This window comes from Gobio gobio (genome assembly GCF_949357685.1).
Source record: "Gobio gobio genome assembly, chromosome: 23".
Lineage (NCBI taxonomy): Eukaryota > Metazoa > Chordata > Actinopteri > Cypriniformes > Gobionidae > Gobio > Gobio gobio.
Window position 1 is genome coordinate 38,487,145 of NC_137119.1, and position 13,536 is coordinate 38,500,680.

Below are 13,536 nucleotides of genomic sequence, written 5' to 3' on the forward strand. Positions count from 1 at the left end.
ATACCTCGGTTGTAACGAGTGGTTATTTCAGTCAAAGTTGCTCTTCTATCAGCTTGAATCGTTGGCCCATTCTCCTCTGACCTCTAGCATCAACAAGGCATTTTCGCCCACAGGACTGCAGCATACTGGATGTTTTTCCCTTTTCACACCATTCTTTGTAAACCCTAGAAATGGTTGTGCGTGAAAATCCCAGTAACTGAGCAGATTGTGAAATACTCAGACCGGCCCGTCTGGCACCATCAACCATGCCACGCTCAAAATTGCTTAAATCACCTTTCTTTCCCATTCTGACATTCAGTTTGGAGTTCAGGAGATTGTCTTGACCAGGACCACACCCCTAAATGCATTGAAGCAACTGCCATGTGATTGGTTGATTAGATAATTGCATTAATGTGAAATTGAACAGGTGTTCCTAATAATCCTTTAGGTGAGTGTATTTTATTTTGGATGCGATTAATCACGATTAATTTCCCCCCAGCACTAGTTTTTAGTCTAGATGTAAATTGAGTGTGTCTGCTCCCCAAACAATGCTAGGCAGACTGTTCCAGAGTTTCGGTGCTAAATAGGGCTGTCATTTTTGAGAAAATCTCATTCGAATGGATATCAAATATCAAGCAATGTATTCGAATATATTTGAATATCTACGAGCGCCCCAACTCCCAAAGAAAACGCTTAACGTGGCTTAATGTACTAAGACGGTGTTATTAAGAGACCAAACTCAGGAAACCTAAAAAAAATATTGCGTGTGCTTGGTTTGTTACCACAGTTATCTGCGTGCTTCCTCAGCGATGAACTTCCACATTTGCGGCTATCTTTTCTTCAACTCCTCAGGATCCATCTCGACGAGTGCAGGCAGATCGTGTGCGCGGTTGTGATTCTCCTGGGAGGGCGTGCGCTGCGCGGGCACAAAAACTAATATGGATTTGAAATTATTTTATCATCTTGAAATACAGGCAAGGCATTTGTATTGTAGATGATTTTGTACATTTATTTTTGCATTTTATTTTTGATTTTGCTACAATATACATACGTATATTTTTTATATATATTCTTTTGCAGGTGACTGTTTAAAACCCGTGTTCAGACCCGTGTTCTCCCTTGTCCGACCCGACCCACACCGCACCCGTATCCGACACAGTTAGGAACCCCCGTATTCTCGCGCATGCGTCGTGGAGGCACACACGGAAGGCAATAACAAGTTGGATAAAGGTGTTATTTTGATTTTTTTTTGCACACAAAAACTATTGCCGTCGCATCGTAAAATTATTGTAGAGCCACTGTGGTGAGATGGGCTTTGTAACGACGTTTTAAGTGCCTTTTCTGGGTCTTGGGAGTGTAAATGTACTGAATGCCAATGGAGGCCTATCTGAAGCCTTTCTCAGCCATCAGCTTTCAACAAAAATATCTTCATTTGTGTTCCGAAGATGAACGGAGGTCTTACGGGTGTCGAACGACATGAGGGTGAGTAATTAATGACAGAATTTTCAGTTTTGGGTGAACTAACCCTTTAACAATAATGACTGTTAGTGTGTAAATTAATAATTATATTTTTGTAATAATGTATATATTTGAATGTAATTATAATTTAGAAGTATTGTTATTGGATGTTTATGTAAGTTTATAAATGCATAAGATTAATGCCAAAGTTGTACCTTTCCTTACAATGTTATGGAATATTATAATTAGTGAAGTATTTCATTACTATTAAATAATTATTGTGCATAAATATGGGCAGACTTTTGCAGCAGTATTCCACATTCAAGCCCATATTTTATAAAACATAGTGTTTCTGAACAAAACAAAACATGTCGACCTGGATGGACCAAAGTGAGGAGACGGCAACTTAAACTAGGACAAAAAGTGTGCAAGCAGAAGGATGAGAGGAAGCGTAATGAAAGGACAAACTGTGGCGTGACACAAAGAAGAGGTGAGATTATTATGTATTTGGGCTTTCAGACGCTTCTCAAAACATGGTTTCCAGCCATTAATGAGAGCAAACATCAGTGTTATTTAACTATATTTACATTTCCTGAAGGCAGCAAAAGAATGGTTTTGAAATGTTTGTTAAGATTATGTTTTAGGCCTTTAACAAATCAAATGCAGTGTAAGTCGCTTGGGATAAAACCATCTGCCAAATGCATAAATGCAAATTTACATCTTTGGCCCGACTGTTACGCTCCATTAAATAATAAAACAAACAAGTATGTAAATATCACGATGTCATTGTGGTCGGTTAGGTTTTGAATAATGAACATTCAAAACAATGGATGTCAAAGGGAAATTTGTATGCGTCATGGTGGTATTTATTGTGCTGCATCATATGTATGTTCTGAATCCTTGAACACATTGACAAAATATGTTTTATGTTTATTAATAAAGGTATTTACATAATATTTTTCCTGTTATAATAACTTATTATTATAAAGGTGACACATAATAATAATTATTATATTAATAATAGGATCATATTATATAAAAAAAAATTGTATACTATTATTAAAATATTAGGTGGCACATAATAAGATATATTATTTGTAATATATCATACTATTATTAATATATTAATATCAATATCATTAAAGGTAGGGTAGGTAAGAATGATCTAAAACACCAAATTTGTTTAAACTTTCTTTATATGTCAATACATAATTAAAATGTAAGTACTCTGAAAAAGACAGTATAAAAATCGAGTTACTTTAGACTTTTTAATCTGCAATAAACACTGCTCATTATTTTTGTCCGGGACGAAACAAGTGATTGGCTTGGGCGCCTGTCACTCTCTCGCTACCATGGCTACCGCCGCTTTTGCTCCAGGATCTGCCCACATGCGCGCACCCGTTTGATTTGAGGAGTTCAAGAGGCTGTAATATTGCTGCTGGACAGGTAATCTTTCATTTTGATTATACATTTTTTTGGTTTATGTTTTCATGAAGTATGCATCACTAGCACACGTAGCTGCCTAATATAGCTAACATAACATTACTTAGCATAAAGTTACAATGTTATACACTTAGCGAGCCATTAGTAGAGATGATAAATACTCAATATGCTTAGCTCAAGTTGATCGCTGTCGTGTTGAATTTCGCAAAATGTAACTTTAGATAACAAAATGCATGTGTAAAAGCTAGTACACCGCATCCAGGAACTTTTTTTAGAACTAAGTCAGCTTTAGCTACTACCCTCTGTCTAAACTCTTTTACCATGTTCACCGGGAACTTTACCTGCACGTTTATTTCCGCCTTGGTTTGTTTTTATATTCTCTACCAATGTTTACTGATGTTTTTATCTTGTATCTGTGTGTGTCGTAGACACTGTGTTGTGTGTGTATTTTAAACTTTACCAGTATCGTTATTCTAGCTTGATAGTGAGTACTAAAAGACATCTTATTTGTTTATATTCATAATGATAAAGTTAGATTTTTTTATTACATGTGATTCTGACATGATGTCACTACATGCACTTCTTCTCCGCTCGTCTCAGGTAAATAATGCGTCTTTCAGCTGAGCTGATCGCGGTCGGCGTGGCGCGTTCATGTGTTTTGGGGGCGTGGCTTTGGAAAGAGCCCAGAAGGGAGAAGGTGGAGTGAATGGAAATAATGAGCTGTCTTCAAAACAGTCGTGAGAGGTCTACAGACACTCAATTTTCATACTTTCTTTTTCAGAGTACTTACATTTTAATTATGTATTGATGTATAAAGAAAGTTTAAACAAATTTGGAAAAAAAGTTTTAACCAATTCTTACCACCCTACCTTTAATCATTATTATTATGTGCCACCTATTATATTAATAACAGGATCATTTTATATTACAAAAATAGTATACTATTATTAATATATTAGGTGGCACATAATAATAATTATATTGATATTAATAATAGTTGATATATTACAAATAATATATATATAAAATGGGAATTTTTGTATGCATCATGATGGTATTTGTTGTGCTGCATCATATATATAAAAAATATGTATACACATACACACACACACAAACTTTTAGGTTTGATGTGGTTAATCAATCTGACAGCGCTAATTTAAAGTCACCATGACATCAAAACTGGCAATTCTTGTTTTTGTGGAATATTGCAGTGTTTATTAAAAGATTTATCTGTGCACATAATTATTTTTTACATTAGTGTGCCTCATAATCTTGAATCAAAAGAACTTCCCCTCCTTCTTGCAGCGACATCTCTTCTCTGATGACGAGGGTGGGGCAACCTGTCACTCACAGGAGATCCACCAATAGCAAACCACAACCATCCAATCAATTCCCCAAGGACAAAGTCAAGCCCCGCCCCACATTTGTTCTTGTTCCAGAAGCCGTTTCACTCGTATATAGGCTACACCACAAATAGACGACTGACAAAATAACAAAAAATGAAGTAAAACTATAAAATCTAAAAATTAAAACTATTCCTATATATATGAAGTATCTCCATGGGAAAAAAAAGACTACACATTACACGGATGAGAACTTTGATGGGAAAAGTGCTTGAATGTCATGGAATGCGAAAAAGGTCTAAAAATAGGTTTCATGTCCTGCATTAAATTGGGGGTGAAAATGAAGCCGCTGTGGCTCGAGGGGCTCTGTGATCATGTGAACACAAGAACAAGAGATGGCCATTGGATGAGCACATCTGACATCCCTAAAGGGACCCTGGATGCTGCGAGACAGACGCACGCGACGAGCACCAGCGCCGCTCTTCCAGCATCCAGGAGCGCAAACGCAATGAAGTAGGTCATTCACGCATAGACACGCACGCATGCAACCCCCTCCCCTCCATCTCTCTCTCACACACACACACACACACTGTACATCACTGATGACTGAACACACACACACCAGCTCCTCTCTCCTCGTGCTCCAGCAGATCCTTCACAAAGAAGCAGGAAACACTAAACAGGACTGATTTTTCCACATGAGCGCAGGCTGAGGATGTAGAGCAGCGGGCAGTGTGTGTGTGACACAGAGCCCTGAGCCAGACGTCCTTCAGGAGAGCTGAGGAAACTCATTCTTTGTGACTGAAGATCATGCTGTTTTGGGAGCACAACAAACAAGGAATGCATTCCTAGACGACTGAGGTCTGGACGCGGCGTTTGGATGCAGGAACATGAGGGAGAGAGACAGCAGGGCACCAGCAGGTGAGTTCAAGTTCTCTCTCATGCAGGTCATCAGTGTGAAATTGAAGCCTGGCGCGTGTATTGATTTCTTTTGTTTGGAGACGCTTCGCGCGCACCTGCCGAGGACTCGCGCTGCTCTCTGTTTTGTTTGGCACTGTCGGTGGCATGGCATGCATGCATTTTTGTTGTTGTTGATGTTTCCATAGTCTGATATTTTAGGCGTGTTTGTTAACAGTTATAATATCGCCAAAGCGTATGAAGTACTGAAACAGAGAATAAATAAGGTGAAAAAAGAAAGCAGGTAAAGGGGAAATAGAGATTTTTGTGTAATGCCGATGCATTTTTTAAATGCAGTAATAAATAAATAAATAAAATGCGTTTAAATAAATCATGTAATCATGAGTTTGCATGTTTGTTAGTATAAACAAGAACGCTGTGTGTGAAATGATTGTGACCTGTGAGGGAGGGCAGGTCAAAGGTCACCTTCAGGTGTTGACCTAATATGAGGAACAGATTGGCCCATTAAATGGGGCAATTATGATTACTATAGTAAAGTGCTTTCAAGATACACTGTCAAAAAAAAAATACTATTTCAGTCTTTGTACGTCAAAATTGTATATAATTCAGTGTGTTACTTGGCATTTATTTCTTATTATTTGTGAAATTACCTGCAATATCGGAGTGAAAATTGTTTCAAAATAAATCCTATACATCAAATTTCTTTCATTGTGCATCAATATAGAGAAAGCGAGTCAGACAGTTTGGGATTTACTGTGGGTAAAAACATTTTACATTTATATTTAGCCGTAAAAATGTTATCACACACACAACGTAGGCTATTTCTTTCTGTATAATAAATAGTATTATATATATATATATATATATATATATATATATATATATATATATATATATATATATATATATATATATATATATATATATATATATATATATATATATATATTGCATAAATGTAGTGTTTTTCCACTAAAATTAAACTTTTAAAACTAATTTATATTATTATATAATGTATTAAATTACTTTAAAAATACTTATTATTTATAAAGTAATTTTATATTATATTAATTATATAATATAAATTAGTAATATAAATAATAATATAAATTACTTTACTTAAAAATGATTTAATTACTTATATAGTAATTTTTATTATTATTATTTATATTACTAATTTAATATATATTATTATATCGTAAAAATTATAAGTCATTTTGAAGTAATTATATATATAAAAAAAAAAAAAAAAAAATTATATATATATATATATATATATATATATATATATATATATATATATATATATATATATATATATATATATATATATATATATATATATATATATATATATATATACATATATGTGTGTGTGTGTGTGTAATTTATATAATGTAATTTATTACAATAACTCTGGAAAAAAATAAGAGTAAGAATAAAAGTTTCTGTTCCAGCTCATTTTGTTGTGTTTGATTAATGTAAATCTCTTCCTATTGTAATTCAGAAAATTCATTTTCCTGTCATTCCCATTCAATATCCAGTGTGGTATGGTCAATTCAATTGAAACTGGGAAGGGAAATTCCTAAATTGTATTTGCTCATCCGGCTGAGGTACAGAATGAAGGGTCAGAGAGAACGACAGGTGGGTTAATGCAGTAAAAATAAAAGGTATCTATCCGACAATGACCTCTAGAGAAAATGAGAATGTTCCTGAATCAATTTCTCATTTGCATCTCCATCAGGGGCTAAAGTGGCCGGGAAAGCAGGGGTTCGGCACATGGGAACCTCTGGGAGGTTATCTTAAGGTCATCTGGTGGTGTTGTTGTTGTGTAGCAGTGATGCTCAGCGGAGGGTCTTGTTTCTAGCCCGAGCTCGGCGCGCTGTCACTATTCATGATGCTGATAACATGAGGCCTGATTCTAGGTCACTGCTTTATTCCCGTGAGCTCTGCGAGACGTCAGGACCGTGATTCAGTTTCTGCCCTTTGCTGTTGTTGAAATATTTACAAAGATTTGACGGCTTCGTCTGAGAGCGTCAAATCAGGTACACGGCTAGGGAAATGGAGTGCAGAGTGCTGACGAGAGGAAAGAAATAAGGACACAAGCGTTAGAGAGAGAAGAATAAACAGAGCAAAGGACAAATTACGTCATCAAGGGGGTCTATAATACCAGGAGAGAGTTACTCACCAGGGGCCGGTTTCACAAAACATTCTTGAAAACAGTGCTTTATATTCATCTTCAGCATACCATCACTTCTTCTTGTGCACTGGCATTTCTCACATGCCACTCAGAGTCAAAGCATCAGTGCAAACAAGCAGGGTCGTCGTTAGCGGGGCGAAAGGAGGTGACGAACACCCATCCCCCACTCCACCCATAGAAAGCAATTTCAATGCACAAAATGTTCCGTCCGCTAGAGGTCCCCTGTTCAAACAAAGGCGTAGATCGATGACGGCAACTTTGAGCGCAGAATCCTGGGACATGTGGTCTTCACCTCACAGCCGGTGGATAGGACTCGGGCAGAAATCATGTTCATGGATGCGATTATTTAGCAGAGCAGGACCGAGTGTTGTGGAGTTGAGCAAGGCCGCTGGAGCGATTGTTAATAAGATGAACGCAACACGCCTCACGAGCAGCGGGACTTTTATTATGACACAGTCTCTGGCTGGACTTTTATTATGCCACAGTCATCGGTGCCACTTCTGGTTTTCCGGTCATGAGTATGAGGTAGCGCAGCTCTGTTTATCATATTAGACACATCTGATTGTGTTGAAATTATGTTATGACGTTACTCTGTGCGTTCTCTCAGCGGCTGCTTTGACACTTGTTCACACTGCAGTGAGAGTAAAGCGTTTCCGCAAAATAAAACCAGAAACCGAGGGTAACGCAGATATGACGTCATTGACAGGCGACGCCCTCACACGTCCCGGTTCATTGGTTAAAATAGCAATTCCTCATGATTTACAAATAGTTGGAAACATTTGGGATATTGTAAGTACTCAACTGAACAAAATATATAACACTGGCCGAGTGGTTTTGGGATATTTTACAGATTTTTTTTTACATAGTGCACCTTTAATAACTTTTTAAAATACATGGCAATACACAGAAAAAGTGACTCCAAATATGCATGCCTATTATTATTACGGTAATCTGCAGATGACGCGAAAAGACAAACTTTGAGGTGACTTTGATCAGCAAATCTTCGCTATACAATCATCAGATAACACTAAAGTCTGTTATTTTCTTAAGAAAGCAAAATGAACAAAATTTTATTTTAACTTCAATTAAATAAATGTACTCTACTTTAGTTTGTGTTTTTTTGTTTAATATTTTGTATTTCTAGGGTACCAAATTATATTTATGGAATAGTTATTATCCATTTATTACCTGTAAATCCCTTTATGAGCATAGACCTGAAAATGAAATTTTCAGCTTAAATCTTGAATGCTTTGGAGCACAGACTTAAGTTTGGTCGCTTTTTAAAGAAGACACTTGGCAGATTATTGTTTAAAAGTAAAAAAAAATTTAAATTTTTTTTTATAGAAGTTTAAGTTAAAAATGCATAAAAATACTATTTTTAAATGTATATATATATATATTCCAAAACATGTTTTACTCTAAAAATCAAAGCCATAAATCTAAACGAGCTGTGTTCCAAATTTGAAACATTTCCACTGGATGAAATTCATCTCCCATTCATTTCCCAAGTGCTAACTTTTGACCATGAACAATACAAGTGTGACAATTTTTTTCAGGACCATTTAACCTTTTCAAATCATGTCCATGATTTTTGTCTGTTCACACAGCAAGTGCTGAAACCCTTTCCAAATGTTGTACCATTCCGTAAAACTTATGCGTCAAAAAATGACCGAACCGCACCAGAGGGTTAAGAAAATATTTGAAAAATTAAAATTCTTACAAACTTCTTAGAATTTATATTATTCTTTTTTAACTTCAACCTTAAGATTTTTTTTTTTGCACTGAAAACAAAAACAAATCTTACTTCTTACTTTTCTTTTGCAAGTATCTAAACATTTTTAAAATCAAGATATATTTACTTGAGAAGCAAAATTACTTTTGTATAAAATGACAGACACTAAGTGTTTAGACTAAGTCAGGATTAGGCCTTAGTTCAATTAGAACACTTAAGTAGCTTTTTAAACATGCCTTTTGAAAAAAACATTATTGGTGTGCATCTTGAAACAAAACATATTTTAAGATACACTATTAAAGTCCCAAAGGTTTTGGGACGCCTGCCTTTACATGCACATGAACTTTAATGCCATCCCATTCTTAATCCGTAGGGTTTAATATGGAGACCCTTTGCAGCTCTAACAGCTTCAACTCTTCTGGGAAGGCTTTCCACAGGTTTAGGAGTGTGTTTATGGGAATTTTTGAGCATTCTTCTAGAAGCGAGTTTGTGAGGTCAGGAACTGATGTTGGACGAGAAGGCCTGGCTCTCAGTCTCTGCTCTAATTCATCCCAAAGGTGTTCTATTGGGTTGAGGTCAGGACTCTGTGCAGGCCAGTCAAGTTCCTCCACACCAAACTCGCTCATCCATGTCTTTATGGAGCGACGCTTTGTGGAAGGGGCATCCCCAAACTATTCCCACAAAGTTGGGGGCATGAAATTGTCCAAAATGTCTTGGTATGCTGAACCATTAAAAGTTCCTTTCACTGGAACTAAGGGGCCAAGCCCAACCCCTGAAAAACAACCCACACACCATAATCCCCCTTCCACCAAACTTTACACTTGGCACAATGCAGTCAGGCAAGTCCCGTTCTCCTGGCAACCGCCAAACCCAGACTCGTCCATCGGATTGCCAGACAGAGCAAGATTTACCCCACTGCATCCGACGCTTTGCATTGCACTTGGTGATGTATGGCTTGGACGAGCTGCTCGGCCATTGAAACCTATTCCATGAAGCTCTACACACTGTTCTTGAGCTCATCTGAAGGCCACACGAAGTCTGGGGGTCTGTAGCTGTTGACTCTTCTGCGCACCTCAGCATGCGCTGACCCCGCTCTGTGATTTTACGTGGCCTACCACTTCGTCTTGAAATAAGTTTGTTAGTGCATGTGGGATAATATATGTGTGTGTGTGTGTGTGTGTTTCTCAGTGCCCAGGTGGGGGTTCTCGCAGCGGGACGAGGCAGCGAGACGACGGGCGGGGCTCCGGTCGAGGACATGCAGGCGCTGTCGATCACTTCTCTCTCCACCTCTGAGGTAGAACAGAAGTATGAGCTGATCGGTGCTTTGGGGAAGGGCACATACGGCAAAGTCGACTTGGTGGTGCACCGGACACAGGGTGAGTCTGTGTGAAAATGAGGCCATGCCGCTCCCAACTTTTCTCTCCTCAATGCAATGGAATTGAATGAAGATGGACACTGTCAAGCTCCAACAATGGCAACCGAAGCCCCAAAAGTGTAGCAAACAAATCAAGTCCTATGATATAATTGTGTGAGAAGAAACTAAATTTAGATCACCAGTTTGAGTTTTAATGAACTATAACACTGCCAGAGTGTGCATTCAAATATAGTGGCATTGATGCACCGTATTTCATTCATGCAGGTACTAAACTGGCTCTGAAGTACGTGAGTAAGAACAAGACGAAGCTGCGTAGTTTCCTGCGCGAGTACAGCCTGACGGCGGCGCTGGGCTGCAGCCCGTTTATCATCAAAGTTATGACGGTTCTGTTTGAGACGGAGGACTGCTACGTGTTCGGCCAGGAATACGCTCCTGCGGGGGACCTGTTCGACATCATCCCACCCCAGGTATCACAGCGCCTTATTTTCAACACGATTTAATTGTGCGTTTGAAGGTTTAACCTGTATCAGCATTTGAATGTGTTAGAATCCCGAACGCACACGCAGCTGGTCAACATGTTTGGGTTATATTTCAACCCAAAATCCATAGACGAATATATAATGCATGTATTACTGTAATGAGAATAAAATTATTAAATAATAATAATTATTATTTATATAATATATAATATATAATAAAAAGTTTAATTAATTACAAGCAAAATAATGTTAATATTTATTACATTTAATATGAATAATAATTACATTAAAACATTTTTTTAATTAATTTATATTATATTTAAATATTTTAATATTTGTATTTGGGGGTCCGAACACATCTTCCTTTCTTAAAAATGACTTGAGTGGCGTTCTTTGTTCTTTCCTCAAAGAAAAGCTGAACTCCAAGTCTTCCAGAGTCACGGCCAAAGCCGATTCGACAGACCGCTGTTCGCCAGCTTCTTTGTTTACAAGTAGCACGCGGAACCGCCTCTATACACGATGTGATTGGCCTGACCAGAGTTTGGTTTTTCCAGCTCGCAAGCCAACGGAGAGTTGATAGACGACCTTAGCCTGACGTCGTCATACTCAGTTCTAGTCAGAATATGAGTCTGATACTGCTCCGTTGGGCTGTGATTATGGGGCGTGTTTCAACCGAACCAGGAAAGGCCTCAATTGGATAGACCTACAACCAATCAGAGCACCGGAGCGACACAGAACGTTAGTTGAAGCGACCACAATTGTGTGATATACAGACCCAGGAATGCGAATTTTAGCAGGCAGCCCTGACAAAATAACACATATTTTACCCCCCAAAAGACTCGCATATAATCTTGCATTTTTCTGTGCTATTTTTGGGGACAAAATATTGCCACAAAATGTTATATCCATAACATGTACAGGGAATCTGTATGACTTTATGATTGATAGGTATGTTAATTCTGAGTACATCTGTGGAGTTCTACAGGCCGTGTGATCCTGCATTTGATTATGGAAAACTAGGTGAAGTTTATAGATTATGAGTTCACACTGTATATACTCTCTATACCTCTTCTGCTCTAAACTGTGCCTTTTTGTGTTTCTGTCTTTTTTCAGGCCGGTTTGCCGGAGGAGATGGTGAAACGCTGTGTTCAGCAGCTGGGTTTGGCTCTGGATTTCATGCACAGCAAGAGTCTCGTCCATCGTGACGTGAAGCCAGAAAACGTTCTGCTTTTCGACCGCGAGTGCCGACGCGTGAAATTGGCAGATTTAGGAATGACACGGCGGGCGGGCAGCCGGATCAAGCGGATCAGCGGCACCATCCCATACACTGCTGCTGAGGTGTGCCAGGCCTCGGTTTCGGAGGGCATCATCGTGGCGACGACCCAGGACGTGTGGGCATTCGGAGTTCTGCTCTTCTGCATGCTCACGGGAAACTTTCCCTGGGAAGCGGCGTTGCCTAGCGACGCATTCTTTTCGGAATTTCAGCGCTGGCAACGGGGGGCGTGTCCTCCCGGCGCCGTTCCCTCCCAGTGGCGGCGTTTTTCCGACGATGCGTTACGCATGTTCGGTCGGCTGTTGGCGTTGGAGCCAGAGCGACGCTGTGGTGTTAAAGAGGTGTTCTACTTCCTGAAATACGACCTGCTGAATCATCATCGCCGCAGAGCTTCCTGTAGGGTGCCTAGGGGAGGTTCTGCACGTTGCTCCGCCCACAGACACGCAGAGCCCTCTCCGCCTTCAGGCACTTCCTGTCTACGCCCCACCCCCCTCAAACGTAGCATCCTGTCCGAACCACATTCTTCAAGGGAAGAGTCCTCCAAAAGCCCGTCGCCCAACCGCCAAGACAAGAGCAAAGTAATGATGACCACTCCTATTGAGATTTGTGTATGAAGCCAGAACTGGGTCTCAAAGTGTACGGCTTTCACTGGACGGCCGCGAGACAGGTAGCAATATTACTTCAGGACTACTACTGGAAAAACGCTTGCACAAGATTGACAAGAACGGCGTAGGTTATTAGGAACTAGCAAAACTATTACATGGTGACTTTGAAATCTCACTTATTTAGAGTAAAAGAAGATCGACAGGATCAAAATAACTTTAGTAGGTCACTTTAGCTCTAGAAATTAATTAGTTTCACGAGGAAAAACATACTGAATTTACCATAATTGCTTTCAATTTAAAGGAATAGTTCACTCAAAAAAAGAACAAAAATATCTTTCTTTCTTACGGAGCTCCTAAAGGGACAAAGGGAAAAATATTTCAATGCTTTTGCGTTCCCCCGAGAAGTTTTGCGTCCGCTAGCAAATCTTTTGCATTCCCGCAAGAAACTTCGCATTTGCTTGCAAACCGTTTGCATTCCCCTGAGAAACTTTCTGTTCACTCGCAAAACGTTTCCGTTCCTGTGAGAAACTTTGCGTTCGCTAGCAAAACGTTTGCATTTCCCTGAGAAACTTTGCATTTGCTTGCAAACCTTTTCCGTTTCCCCCGAGGAACGTTGTGCAAAACTTTTGCATTCCCGCGAGAAACTTTGCATTCGCTAGCAGAACTTTTGCGTTCCCCCGAGAAACTTTGCATTCGCTAGCAGAACTTTTGCGTTCCCCCGAGAAACTTTG

The 13,536-nt window shown here is 38.9% G+C and overlaps 1 protein-coding gene across 1 annotated transcript; it reads left to right on the forward strand.

Moving 5' to 3' along the window:
• The first annotated feature begins 4,818 nt into the window (after window positions 1–4,818).
• sbk1 (SH3 domain binding kinase 1) lies at window positions 4,819–13,119 on the forward strand. Its single transcript, XM_079805711.1, has 4 exons — window positions 4,819–5,144; window positions 10,262–10,449; window positions 10,713–10,915; window positions 12,041–13,119. The coding sequence occupies exons 1-4, from the start codon at window positions 5,104–5,106 to the stop codon at window positions 12,812–12,814; spliced, it is 1,206 nt and encodes a 401-aa protein (XP_079661837.1). The 5' UTR covers window positions 4,819–5,103; the 3' UTR covers window positions 12,815–13,119.
• The last annotated feature ends 417 nt before the right edge of the window (window positions 13,120–13,536 follow it).

What these genes read in the sequence shown, in the direction of transcription:
- sbk1 (XM_079805711.1), top strand. Translation starts at nt 5,104, where the DNA reads ATGCAGGAACATGAGGGAGAGAGACAGCAGGGCACCAGCAG. An exon ending in AGACAGCAGGGCACCAGCAG is followed by an intron (nt 5,145 to 10,261) that starts GTGAGTTCAAGT and finishes TGTGTTTCTCAG; the next exon opens with TGCCCAGGTGGGGGTTCTCG. An exon ending in TCGACATCATCCCACCCCAG is followed by an intron (nt 10,916 to 12,040) that starts GTATCACAGCGC and finishes GTCTTTTTTCAG; the next exon opens with GCCGGTTTGCCGGAGGAGAT.